General features: G+C 37.8%; 2 protein-coding genes across 2 annotated transcripts in view; one reads left to right on the top strand and one right to left on the bottom strand.

The window, feature by feature from the left end:
* The window catches only part of atad2b (ATPase family AAA domain containing 2B), a 91572-nt gene extending 78629 nt beyond the window's left edge, over positions 1 to 12943 (top strand). The window contains exons 27-28 of the mRNA XM_066676058.1: positions 2614 to 2742; positions 9169 to 12943. Of these exons, the coding sequence (XP_066532155.1) occupies positions 2614 to 2742; positions 9169 to 9210 (171 nt within the window). The 3' untranslated portion in view covers positions 9211 to 12943. The remainder of the gene's footprint in view (positions 1 to 2613; positions 2743 to 9168) is intronic.
* Positions 12944 to 13297: 354 nt separating this feature from the next.
* LOC136702497 (kelch-like protein 29) overlaps positions 13298 to 14639 on the bottom strand; it is a 216394-nt gene continuing 215052 nt past the window's right edge. The window contains exon 14 of the mRNA XM_066677586.1: positions 13298 to 14437. Within this exon, the coding sequence (XP_066533683.1) occupies positions 14254 to 14437 (184 nt within the window). The 3' untranslated portion in view covers positions 13298 to 14253. The remainder of the gene's footprint in view (positions 14438 to 14639) is intronic.

The raw sequence follows: 14639 nt of genomic DNA, 5'->3' as shown, positions 1-14639 counted from the left end.
CTGCAATTATGCAAATAGGCAAAAAAGTCTTTTAATAATGACTTTTATGACATCGCAAGTGCTGTATTTCTGAAATTGGTCTCCGGATCCTAACGTTGGCCTCTTTGTAATAGGCTTTTCTACAGAAAGGTTGGGTTTTACTTTGTAAATGTTTCAAGTACAAGTTATTTAACTGTAATAAAAGAAAAAAAACAGATTTAAACATGTTTTCTTATTAAGGCTCACATTAAAAGCCAACCCAGTTTTGTTGTTATTTCTTTCCATAGACATTTAATCCAGGAACAGTCCGCTTTTTGCATAGTGTGCTTGGTTCTTGTGGCTAAACCCTTGTAAGTAGTCAGCACAGTTTAATTTGACTTACACTGATGAAACCAGAGCCTGTCAGTGTAGCCTAATAACTAATCAGTATGCGTTTTGATGAGCAGCTGATTGGCCACAGGATCATTGTGATGAACATGTCAATTGAAAGGGCATTGCTGGGTCTAAGGCATTTTAATTAAAGTGAATGTGAAATGTAAACACCAGCATGCTGGAGCAGTGTACGAAATGGAAGGTAATTATGATTTGCCTTAATTAGCTGTCGCTGTGATCTTAATTGCTTTTGAAGATGGCTGACCCCCTGTCCCATATGTATGTGGGGGAGATTTTCATTGGTACCAGGTTTGTGTGTGGCCCTTCTCTATACTATTGAGATTACTTTGTCTCTGTTTTTCTCCACTCACTTATATTTATTTCATTCTACCTGTGTGTTTATATTCTTTTGGAGTTTAACAGCCATGTAAAGCTATAAGGAGTCTGACTAGGAAACCCAAACACACACACACATAAATAAAGCACTAACATGAATTAGTTAGTTAAAAAATCCGCCTATAATACTTTTTTCATAAGTACTCTTATTATTGTTGATATTTGTTATTACTATTATTATTAATAGTAATAGTAGTAGAATTAGTAGTATTTTGAACAGTTACTTAGCTTGCAACTTCAATTAAAATGCATGCTTGAAACTACAATAAAAAAGAACATTTTGAAGAAAGAATTGTAATTTTCTTTAAAATGCTAAATTCCTCTCAGTCTAATCTTGGTACGATGAGTAGTGAAGGAGGAGAGCAGAGGAAACTTTTGCCATCCTGTTTATGTCACAGGAGAATGTTCAAGTTTTAATTTAATTTTGGTAAGGAATACATCTTTCTACCTAGCTGTCCTGAGCAGTGTTAAAGTTATTTGGACTGTGTCTTAAATTAAATGGGCTTTAAAATCACTAGCTGTGCGAAATCATTTAACCCATTATGTATCAGTTTAATATGAGATAAAGCTAATATTTAACCTGATCTTTGGCCAAAACTCCAGTAGAGCTCTGCTCTGGAATGAGCACATCTGAAAGAGAATATACTGACTTAAGCACTGCTAGCAGAGACACCAGTGCTTCATCTTAGCCTGTTTACTTAGTCTTTGATCACACACTGTCCCAAAACATAGTGAGCTGCCTAAGTAGGCACTGACTGCATAGACAGCTGATTAAGTAGACAGCATTCTAACAGACGTTTTTCCTCATGAGGCAGATTATTGAGACGTTCTAGTTAGAGAGCTATTACGTCACGGCTTGTTCCTGCCCACAGCATGCAATCTGTGTTTACATACCTCAGCCGCTAGCATTGCCTCAGCATTTCATTGCAATGAATTCTAGTCTTCCTGTTTTTTATTTTAATAACTTTTGCTCTGGGAGAAGAGCGGAACAGATGGGAGTTGTGCTTGCACTGCATTATGGGACTGCCTTCCCAGGCGCAGTTCGATGCTGCTTTAAAATTTGCCCAGATTAAGCTACCTTGGTTGTCAGCATATGAGGTATCTAAGAATTGGGACAGCCTATGTGTTGGGAGCGCACATGCTATGGCGTGTACAGCTCTGTATGTAGACAGTTCACTAGGATTTTGGACAGACCCATTATGTTACCAATTGCTCCTTTAAATGTGCCAAATAGAACATAGCGTTGCCAAGTCTAGAACATAGAATTCTCTGACTCATTCTTTCCTTGTGTGGTTTGAGGAGTTGAGACGATGTGTCTTTGAAAGTCAGTCTGAGCTGCATTAAAAATCTGTTTGCTTTACCTTTTTGAGACTTTACCTGTTAGCCTTTTCGTAATGTTAGAACATTTTAACTAGCCTTAACCTTTATTGACACAAGAATGGCGTCCAAATGCCAGTTTACACCATTTATATAGTTTAGTCTTAAAATAAGTTGATCTGTAACATTAGGATTGAATTTGGGCAAGTGGTATTTTTAGGACCTTGATTGCTACTGCAATATTAAAGTCCAGGTCTGGATGTTGGTGGGATTTTAAAGAGTTGAAACTGTGGTTGTGATGTCAAAGCATGTGGTTGTTTGGGTGCATGTGGATGTTCTGTTAAGTTATTGGGTTAAATCTCATTACTTAAAATAGTTTTTTATGTTGGCCACAATAAAATGTCTGTTCTTGTAATCTGAAAATATCACCCTTATAAATTGACTGCAAATAAATATGAAAAATCTTTCAGCTTTGTTCTTGGTGGTCCTGTGTGTTTTGTTGTTGATGGCTGCTAACTGATATGTATCTCTCTGTTCTTTGTCAACTAGGCCCTACTGGATCAGGCTGTGTTGAAGAGTGAGGGCTACAGTGTGGATCAGCTGGAAAGACTCTACTCTTTGCTCAGTCAATGCATTTATCAGCACCGCAGGGATTATGACAAAACCCACTTGATCGAGGTGAGTGACACCTATGATTCCAATGCAAAATAATATACACTGTCTTCAAACATCTTTAGACCACTGCTTATAAGATGTTTCTTTAGTAAAGAAAAAATATTAACTAATTTTACACTCATCTCAACAGTGCTCAAGATAATGCACTGTTTTAGCACTGGGCTTTGTGATGTTAGGTGGCTGTTCCTGAAATATCATGGTGTTCTATATACAAGTCTGGGTACCCTGGGTCAGATGGCAAATAATGATTTGTGGATATTTTGAGTGAAAATTAGTTGGCAAAAAATATAGAGTATAAAATAGTGCTGGGTGGTATACTGGTTGGCACCGAAAACTGGTTTTTATTTTTATGATATGATATTAATTATTCATATATTCATATATGGAACAGACGGCAGTGTTCTGTGCGTCGCTTGCCGTGAGACAGATTTGGTTGAACTTTGAGCGCAGTGGCAAAACAGTGCGGTGCGAACCGTTCATGATAGTGCAGCGGCAGAGTAAAGAGACGTCTCACATCATGTGAAATTATCAGCGCCCTTTGTGGAGTTGTTGAGCATGGTGAAAATGGACAGGGGAAATTCTGAACCAGAAATTGTACCAGACATTGAAGTAGAAGATGATGACCCAAAAGAACATTTGCCGAAAAAAGGAGTCATGTCTGTTTTCTGGAGGGACTTCGGGTTTAAAAGGTCGGAACTGAACCAAACGGGGGTTGGGAGGGTGGGTCAAATATGGTGAAACCGATATAATATTGAAAAATGCAGTGATATAGAATTTTGGTCATACTGCCCAGCACTAGTATAAATATAGTCATTTGTAGTCTGTTGTCTTTAGAGAATGTTTACTTATTTAAACATAGAAAATATCAAAACATTATTTCACTAGGTGCATCACACCCTTGCATACTTCTGTATGTAACTGATTGCATATGTCAGCAATGATTGCATGTTTAAGTATTACATTTGGATATATATGTCCTCATTCATCAAAGCTATGTAAAATCAAGCCCAGCATAGACCACGCTGAACATTGTATGAACCATTTGTGTTTTGATGAAAATCAGAAAGTTTTGAACAGTATGGAGGCAAGCAGAGATTTGAATCCATTTGATTATTCAGGTGGATGGAATCAAAAGCCAGATTTCAAGTGACATTTGCATATAATTTACATGAAATGCATTCCTATTTCATGCTGATGTTTGGTAGCAAGCCAATAATAGGTTGCAATACAGAAGCTTATGAGACAGTGGTTGGTTGTTGTTGGAGTTTTAAAGCAGTATACACTGCTTGCCCTACTGATTAAAAATTAATATGATTAAAATTGTGACTACTGGATTCTGGATACTGGATAATGTAATATATGAAAAAAGAAAATAAATAAAGTATGAAGTTTAGAGCCTTTAGTATGACATTACAAGCATGTGCAGATTTTGTTTTGATATCATTGAACATAATTAACACTACGTCAGCTTTTTCACTGCGTTTCCAAGTGCATAAATATGTATTATTCTTATGTTTTATTATTGTTATTATTACTGTTAAAGATGTTACCTCTACAACCTGCAAAAAAGGTTGCTAAACTATTACTCTAACATTTACTTTCACACATACCAGACAGGAATTTGAATGTACAGATCCACTACACGTGAAACGATCATTAACATTCGGGTGCCCTTATTTTACAAATCACATTTCACAAAGCACAACTGATTAGTAAGTAATAATTTATTTTTCCCCTTCCATGTGTATCTTCACCATACATCCCTAGTTCTGTTGGCCTTCATGCCTTTCAGTTTATGAGCATTCACAAAGTAGCAAATCCTTGCTTATTTCTGTAGAGGAGGTCTATGACCTTGTTGATGAATTAAAATATACAAATACTTAATGGTGAATAAAAGGTTCCAATTGCTTTAAGGGGAATACAACTGGAATTGCAACTGTGCTATATAGTGCATTGCATATGTGGACACAGACTATAATATCTGAATTAAATATACCAGATTTTTTTTTCCCAGGCATGTGAATAGAGTGTGTATTCTATATATATTTACAGGTGTAATGCTAAGGAGCAGATGTGAGGGATTTTAGACTATAGCCTTTAGACTCTTTAGCCCGATGAGAAATTAAGCCACATTGACTGTGGTCATATTTAAACTTTTGTTCTCAGCATTTTACCCTTACTTAACTTGAAGGTCCTAATGCAGCTTGATCCTGTTTGAGCTGTTTATAAGGGTGGTATGTTTTTAGAACCATTATTTTTCACTCACTTTATGTTTTAGAGAATTCAGCATCATTGAGGAAATAAAAGACAGTGGTTTATTTATGTATTTATTTACATGTGCTGGTCATAAAATTAGAATATCATGAACAAGTTTATTTATTTCAGTAATTCCATTCAAAAAGTGAAACTTGTATATTATACTCATTCATTACACACAGACTGGTATATTTCAAGTGTTTATTTCTTTTAATTTGATGATTATAACCCCAAAAAAAAACCCAAATTCAGTATAGGTACTGGTAGCTCTGTCACTGTGAGCAGGTGCCAAGTCCTGTAGGAAAATTGAATCTGTATCTCCATAAAGTTGGTCAGCAGCAGGAAGCATGAAGTGCTCTAAAACTTCCTGGTAGATGGCTGCAATGACTTTGGAACTCAGAAAACACAGTGGACCAACACCGGCAGATGACATGGCACCCCAAACCATCATTGACTGTGGGAACTTTACACTGGACCTCAAGCAACATGGATTCTGTGCCTCTCCACTCTTCCTCCAGACTCTGGGACCTGGATTTTCAAAGGAAATGCAAAATTGACTTTCATCAGAGAACATAACTTTGGACCACTCAGCAGCAGTCCAGTCCTTTTTGGAAGTGAGACACTTTTGACGCCGCCTCTTGTTCAAGAGTGGCTCGACACAAGGAATGCGACACTGAAACCTATGTCTCGCATATGTCTGTGTGCGGTGGTTCATGAAGCACTGACTCCAGCTGCAGTCCAGTCTTTGTGAATCTCCCTCACATTTTTTTAATGGGTTTTGTTTCATAATCCTCTCCAGGGTGCGGTTATCCCTATTGCTTGTACACTTTTTTCTCCCTTCCCCTCTCTATTAATGTGCTTGGACACAGAGCTCTGTGAACAGCCAGCCTCTTTAAGCAGTGACCTTTTGGGTCTTGTGTAAGGTGTCAATGGTCGTCTTTTGGACAACTGTCAAGTCAGCAGTCTTCCCCATGATTGTGTAGCCTACAGAACAAGACTGAGAGACCATTTAAAGGCCTTTGCAGATGTTTTGAGTTAATTAGCTGATTAGAGTGTTTCACCAGGTGTCTTCAATATTGAACCTTTTCACAATATTCTAATTTTCTGAGATACTGAATTTGGGGTTTTCATTAGTTGTCAGTTATAGTTATCAAATTAAAAGAAATAAACACTTGAAATATATCAGTCTGTGTGTAATGAATGAGTATAATATGTTTCACATTTTGAATGGAATTACTGAAATAAATAAACTTTTTCATGATGCTCTAATTTCATGACCAGCACCTGTATAATGTGCTGCAGGCATCACTTGCCTCAGTTAATGTCAGGGCCATAAAAGGAAGACACATAGCATCCATAGAAGAGATTTAAGGTAAAAAATATGCTGACCAAAATAACACAACGGCTAATTTAACATTTGCTAAAAAACATCTTCATGAAATATTTTTGGGATCATATTTTGTGGACTGATGACTCCATCGTGAAACTTTGTGAAAGACATGGGTGCTGTTACATCTAGAGTGAAATGAACACTGTATTCCACAAAAGGACATTATACCAATCGTCAAACATGGTGATGGTCTGTTGGTGCTTTGCTACTCTAGGGCCTGGATGAGCTGTCAGAAAGAATGGAACCATAAATTCTGTTATCTATCAGGGAATCCTAAAGGAGGCTAATATATATATATATTTATATTTTTGAACCTCAGTTTGTGACCTAGAGCTCAAGCACAATTGGATTAGGCATCAGAACATCCGGTGCACACAATCAACTCCTCCTTTGAATAGATCAAAAGAAGCAAATTAAAGTTTTTTCAGTGACCAAGTCATAATCCTGACTTTAATCCCATTGAGATTCTGTGGCAAGCCTTTATGGGCTGTTAATGCAGTGTAAATCTATCTTCAGAAAATAGAATGAGCATGACTTTTAAGTTTACTTGTGTTGTCTTCGTCATATATTAAAATAAGTTTTATGATCTGAAACATTTGATTGAGACAAGTTTGCAGAAAGAACTTGGGAAAGGTGTAAATACTATTTTTATATCACAGTAAGTAGCATCTAATTGGATTTTGAAAGACCTTAAAGGGGATACATTTTTAAAAAAAGACAAAAAACTTTTCTGGCTTTCACCTACCAATCCACAGACTGAAAATAAGCCACTCAGTTTGTTTTGGTTTGCTTAAATCTGAACATGTGGGATAAAACAAGGTGCTCTGATTTTCTACACAAGCCACATTATGTGCAGAGATTTTAGAATTGTCCCACATCTGTGTCTTGTGTATCTCCAGTCACAGTGACAGAACTGTGTATGTGTGAGAACACAGAGAAATATGATTAGTGTTAAAACCAATTAAATTAGGAAAGAAGAAAGTGCACCAAGTGAAAATGGATTAAAACCACAGCTTCTGCTTCTCACTCATCTCTTCTGGACCCTACTGTAAGCAGTGGCGTATAACCATTAAAAGAGCAGATACTGATACTGGCCATTTTGAACTGGGCTGTTGACAGGGTGTGCTACTTGTCTGTGATATGGTCTGGCTCTGGTAGATATGTCTTGGAAATGAGAACTGTGAAAAGTTTTCTTTTGTGTCAAGCACCCAAAAGTTGTAAATTAAGCTATAAACTGTTCTTTAAATCAAAAAGTGTGGTCATAGCCGTTAAGCACTGCAGCGCTTAATACATTTTGGCTACACACACACGAACTGTGTGAATCTCTCTCTCGCTCGCTCTCGTTTTTCACCCTGCTCCTCTTGGTTTTTCTGTCGGATTTTCTCTGCGATTCATTCACTCCACTCTCCTCCTTCCACTTTTCTGTTCTTTTCACTCTGTAGAACGAGAGATGTGCAGATAAACACAACGTCAACCCCATTCACACGTCTTCACTTTCCTCAAAAGTTCTTGGGTTTCACATGACACTGCATGTCTGCAGTGTTGTTATTGTGCAGCCCTAATTCCAGACTTAATACATGAGCATAGCTGTATGAAGTTGTTGGCATCCCATTTTAAAGCTGAGGAATGGTCACCAAATGAAATTAATAAAAATAAGTTTAATGTGGTATTATAGCTCTAAGCTGGTGATGGATGCTTGGAGACTGGATGCTGATGCACTGAACAGCTGCTGAGTGTTGAAATTAGAGCACCATGTTGATTGCAGTGAGCTGTGTGCCCAGTCCTCCGGGGAAATTATGTTTGCTGTTCTCAAATACAATAGTAATGGTTGTTGGCCAGCAGAAAGTGGAGGCGCACTGGGGACTGGAAGAAGACAGAGCCCTGAGCTCATTTATGTGCTCTGTTCAGGTGCCCCCTTTTGTTCACGAGTTCCTTTTTAAACAAAAAAAAAGAAAGGAAAAGAAAACACATTCTTGAGACACTTTTTTTTTGTTCCCAACGCTGAGAATAAGATGAGAAGGGCCACACACGTTCACATGTCTTTGTGGATTTCATGTCTCCTTTCAGTTGGACTTCCAAGGCCTTTTTCAGGTATTTGAGACGTACGACTTGATTGTTACTTGCGGATTCTTGTTGTGTTATTGTTTAATGCACCCTGAGAGTGTTTTGCTGTTATCCCACCCACACTGTGTGGGTAGCTGGAATACAGTTGAAGTTAATGGATATTACAGCTGAAAAAGCACAAACTGATCAGATATCAGATGCCGTTTCCTGATAGATAAAATCAAGATAGGCCTCATATTGCCAGAGTGAATCTTTTAATATTTGTCTACCTGTCACCTCTGGAAATGTACAGGGTAGCTCTGCATTGCCAAAAAGGCCACTTAATATTCTTCAAGGTTATGATGTAATTATTTGATAAGCTAGGTCAAAGGAAGGCAGTGTTGGATAAAGCTCAACATACTAAAATACTTGATATTTGCAGTGCAATGTAAGATGGTGTAGAGTCTTTGATTAAAAATGTAGAAGCTGACAGTGTCGTCTCTTATTGTGGCTTGTGAACTAAACTGAGATATTACTCCTGTTCTTTTCATTAAACCTCACTGTTATGTTCTTTTTGCCGTTCAGTAATCCCTCCCCCACATTCACTGAAGGAATTTTTGTTGTGCTGCTCCACCATTGTCTCAGGCTCTTACATCACATAAAGCCATGCATTCTACATGTTTGTAGCTTGTAACTGTAACTATGACTTATTCAAGGTCTGTCTTTGTTTTCCCTTTCAGGAGATGGAGAGGCAAGTCCAGCGTTTCAGAACATTCCTGTGATGAATTAAGAGCTTTCAGCAGCGATCGTAATCAGAGACTCCTGTGATACCGGGGAGATCAACCTATTGAACAAAGCCCTCACAACGGAGCCGAGCAGGTTAGGCCTCTAGACAGAAACTGGGAAAGGAAGAGGTAAAAGAGACTTTACAAAGACTTACAGTGGCAACTTTGGTGCTATTGTCTCAGGTACCTGGACAGAACCAGTCTACAGAACCAAACGCAACTCTAGACTCATGTAGGTTTCAGATTTTACAAACGTATATGCCAATTTCTAATGGCCGTTCTTGGTGCTATTGGGTGCTATTGTTTTTTGTTTCCATTTGCTGCTCCTTTCCTTAAAAAAAATTTGAGAAACAAAACTGAAAAAATATTAAATAGGACAAAAAAAAGTTTTTTGATGTCACTTAAAAACAGGAAAAAGAAAAAAAAAAACTCAGCCTTCTTTGTCAGGAAGAGACCACACACAGCAAAACACAGGCACAGATTCTCACCAGCAGTGGCAAAACATGTGAATGAGGTGTGATGCCAAGAGAGTCAGTTTATTTACTGTGGAAATCACTCACCTTCTCTGCCCACCTTCTCCATGCGTCTCTGCGTCTCCTGAGATCTTTCAGCCAATAAGCATTTATATAGAAGCACTGCAGAGATAATCTTGCCGAAAAGAACACCATTTCTTGCTAATTTTGTTTGTGTGTGTTATTGGATCCCACAGGATTGTAAACATTTTCTACCTGATTCCACTTTTTGAGATTGAATGTACTGTAAACCCCTTTAGTCATAAAACACAGACGTGTCACCCCATCCACCCCAAAAGAAAGAAAAAAGATACATTTTATAGATAACTTATTACAAACACATTTCCTAGAACCAAGATGTAATTATGTTAGTACTATTTTGTTGTTGTTTTGTTTAAATTTAGTCTCTTTTTTTCGTTCCTTATGTAATACCTGGATTCAGTGTCTGGAGACTGCCACTGCTTGCCATGTGCTTTCACCTGTAAACTAATTCTCATTGATAGATTGTTGATAGAAGGCTGAGATTATGGAGCATGCATCTCATGAACAGCACAGAAGCGAAGAGGATATTGTTTAAGAATAATAATAATAAAAATAATAATAATTAAAAAAGGAAAGAAAGAAAGAAAAAAGGTGAACCTCGGCCTGATGAGTATTTACGTAAAGGGATCATCGCGGCTGCCGTGAGGTTTGTTCTCTTTGGGGGAAAGATGACTGGCCTTTGTTGTGACATCATCACAATGTGAATTTGTGTTCTGTTGTTTTTCCACACATCTGAATTCACATCCATGTTTTTTCTGCCTCTGAGGAAGAGGTTTCTGTTGCCAGGTGTTTTGCCATAGTTCAGTTCTATGTTGCGATATTTTTTACATCTTTTTTCATACTTCAGTTTTTGAACTAAAAGATTGCTAATATCATTTGCATTACGTATGAAACGTGACGTACAAGACAGTTCTTGCTTGTGCCGGTTTTTTCATTATCTGGAGCATTATTATTTTGTTTGTATATTGCTTTCTTTTGTTTTGTTAATTATCTTTTGCTATTTTTTTTTTAACTCTTGATATATTTGTTTTTCAGTTGACTTTTAATGTGTTAAAATCTGATTGGTAGCTACTTATTCTGTCAGAAACTAGGTTTTAGTTCAGGTTTGGCCTAGTGCGATAGCTCAACAGCTGAAGTCGCTTTCTCAGATGCTTCTTTGATCTGACTCTTTCTCCAGATTGTAGAAAGACTTCTGTAAATCAGATTCATCTCGTCTTTATGTAAAAGCTGAGTTTCAAAAACTAACTTTAAAACATGCAAAAAAAGAAAAAAAAAGTGAACTAGCTCTGGACTACTGCAGTGAAAAAGAGAACCATGGCTACCTCAGTTAAGTTATTTTGATGCTGATGATAAAAAACATTTATGGAGTACAGAGCAGTATTTGGTCATCTAACATCTCTGCAACCTTCTTCATTCAGGCCCAGGAGCTGAGTGTGGCCTGTGGCTGATGCAGTAATCCATACTTTGGTTTGGTTTTTGGTCAGGTTTTTTTTTTTTTCTTCTTCTTCAATTTATTTTACGACTTTATTTTGTCATTGTATTTTATTTTGTATTTTTTGCAATTGAGCCGATACTAACATCGCATGTTAATTTTTGTATTGTACGTTTCTATTTTGCTTACAATATCTGTCCTTACTTTTTTCTTTCATGGCATCCCTTGATCTCCTTTAGATTTATTTGGATTTTTAAGCGGGGCCTTGGCGATGGCAGATGTATTTTGTCCACTTCACTACAGTTTCCTTTCACGCCTGTGTAATCACTTTTTTTTCAAGCTCTTCACATCTATTTATTAACCTAATTTAACTTGTTTTTCCGTCTGTTCTTTTGTATACAGCTGGCGTAAAAAAGCAAATTGGAAATTTGTTACACAGCTTGTGAAGTTGGAGTCATAATGTAGCACATTTTTGTAGCAGGTTTGTGCAGGTGGAGCAGATGGAGGTTTACTGGTCTCAGGTCACTGCTACATTAATGACCTATTTATTCCATTTTGACAGTGGTGGTGCTTTGAGATTTGTGGTAAAACTGTCTTACAGGACAAGTCTGAAAGTAAAGCAATGGTGATTAGTGTTTGGTCATCTCTTGCCCCTTGTTGCAGACGGAGAACACGACTGGTCTGTGAGGTGTGGGGCTGTAGTTGCTACTGTGATGCTGACCACTGGTTCTGAGACCCTGATGAATTTGTAAATTTGTCTCGCACACACTCACAATTCTATAAAGTGAGACTACAGCATTATCCATGTTATTTTAACTGCTACCTGCCGAATTACGAATGGTATGTTGTTTTGTTGCCCATTTTTATCAAATTCCTTATTTTGTCACTTGGCCAATGTGTATTTAAAATAAATTTTTAAAATGATAATAAAAATATGTGATCAAAAACAATAGTAAAATGGTTGGGAAACAGCATTTACATTTTAAAAACCATGTCTTAATGTGGTGCTTACATTGTTAAAAAAAATGTAATGAGCTTCTCATGACGAGGTCAGATGTCATGTTATGTGTTACCTCACTTCCTTTGACTTGGTTTGGATTGTGTTTCATTTCTTCGACTGTTTGGTTCTCTAATGGATGACAGCAGATAACTCACGATGTTGTGCAAACTGGGTTTAAGGCCCTGGTCAGTAACTGCCAAAACACCTTCCTGGAACTAGTGCTGAACAGCACCCTCTCATTAGCATCAGGTTCTGCACTTGTTAAAGGCTGTGGTACACTTAATGGCTGGTGTGCTGCTGTTATTCTGAAGTCTGATTTGTTGCTGGACCAAAAACTGGCCTGTTCACTATTCTGCTTTGAGTGGAGCTTTAAACAATTACCAATCACCTACAACCTACAGTTCTTTACATTTCTGAATATTCCCCCATTTCACCTCTTCATTGATGGAAAGTCGAGTGGTTAATCATCCAGTCGACAGGTTCATAAAGTCAGTCTCATATGCAGATTACCCCTCACACAATTAATTTCATTAAATCTATAGTCTATTCTTAATTTATTGATCACATGTTTTTGGACATATTTCTGTTATTGCCAGGGTTTTTATCTGATTTTCTTTTGAAGCTAAGTTGGAACATGGCTAATATCCTGCCCCTTTCTTAAGTGTTATTTTAGTGAAAGTCCTGTTTGAAAATGATACATTTACTGTAATTTCTCAATTAAACTGCTGTGATTATACTTGAATAAACGGTTCATATTGTATTCTTTGTTGAATGCCTTGCGTTCTGGTCCTTGGTTTTGTAGGAAAATTCACGCATCATCAATAGATTTCACAAATAAAATGGTAGCGGGTAATAACATTATTATTATTACATTTATGTTCTGAACATTAACAATCAGTGGGCAGTGTCTCCAAACACATCAGGTGTGTACTCTTCTGTTTTGTTGGAACATTCACCCCAAGAAAACAAAAACAGCAGAACCTGAACCTCAGAATAACGTCTATCTCGACTCGACTCAAAGGAAAACAAGACACTGTTTTTTTTTTCAGAATTTGGATATGTATTATGTTGCATCATTAATAACATATGTAAATGGTCCCTTTGGGTAGATTTACAGACATTATTGTCCAACCTATGGAATTTTCTAAAAACATTTATACAGAATTACCTTCAATTTTAAAATATACATATTTCCTTTCTTATGATACAGGACCCCCAGCCTCCTCCCCCTCACAGACCCTTCCTCCACATCCTGAACATAGCTGGTAGTAAGTGGACTTGGATGGAACTGAGGAACAGACCCTGCAGCATTTCTCTCAACGACGAGCAGATTGTGCTTTGATTATGTTCAGGAGGAGAAAAAACACAAACATCTTTCTGTCGTCCTGTCTCTTAATGCGATGTGTCATTTAGAATTGCAGGTGCTGCATTATATCGCTCACACTGCCTCATCCAGACCATTTCACAGCACTAGAACCGTAAAGCTGCCTCAAGTCAAAGAAATACATTTCCCTTCCTGACGTGTCTCGGGATGCTTAGTACTTCTGTGAATGGACGGAGACTCACGTTTGTTCTGTGATGTCATGGCGTGACTAGACAGGTCATGGAAAGTGTGATAAACCACATCTCTTTGATTTCAGTATCTTTTCGAAAGCATGATGCACTCATGAAAAAATGATGGATGAGTTGTTGTTATGTCTAAAAGATACAGATGTAATTAGAAAGAATAAAACATCAAAGGGATGTATAAGAAAATAAATATGAAAAGAAGTTGAAGGACACAAGCCTCTACAATGGGCTGAGTATTCAAATGGCACAACACCGGTTAGTGAGGGATAGCTGCTCTACACATCCTTTACAGAGTCTGGACCTGTGGAGCGCTGGGATTCCGCTCCGGTCTGTTCAGGATTGTGCAGGAAAGCTGAGCTGGTGGGAGTCTGTGGGGAGAGAGTCTAGGAGACACCAGTCTCTTTAATGTTAGACACACATCCAGCAGTTTGTCTTTGATCCCTGCAGTGCACCGAGGAGAGAGAGGTTGTGTGTCTGGACCATGGTCAGCCGCTCTGGATGTACTTCTTGATCACCACACAGCCGTGTCTGAAGAGCGGGCAGGGCAAGTTCTGGAGAAGTGTCCATGTATTGGTGCAAGGATCAAAGGTTTCCATGTTGCCTAATGCTGGGCCCTCGCTGCTCACGATTCCTCCTGTAGCATAGATCTTCCCGTCCAAGATCACTGCGCTGCGAAATCGAGAGAGGAGCAGAGAATGAGATTTGTCATGCTTTAAAACTCGGGCAGAACAGTCACAGCACTTCATGTCTTAGTAAAATGGAAGTAGAAGGGAAAGAAAAGTAGTGTGTGCTAGTTAAAAATAAATGATCTTCTATACCTTTGTTATACATCATTAAATGCCTTATTTTCTGTCCCAACTTTCACTGTTAC

The sequence above is a fragment of the Hoplias malabaricus genome, chromosome 7, assembly GCF_029633855.1.
Source record: "Hoplias malabaricus isolate fHopMal1 chromosome 7, fHopMal1.hap1, whole genome shotgun sequence".
Taxonomy (NCBI): domain Eukaryota; kingdom Metazoa; phylum Chordata; class Actinopteri; order Characiformes; family Erythrinidae; genus Hoplias; species Hoplias malabaricus.
The sequence above is the reverse complement of the archived record's forward strand: the minus strand, read 5'-3'. Positions and strand labels throughout refer to the sequence as shown.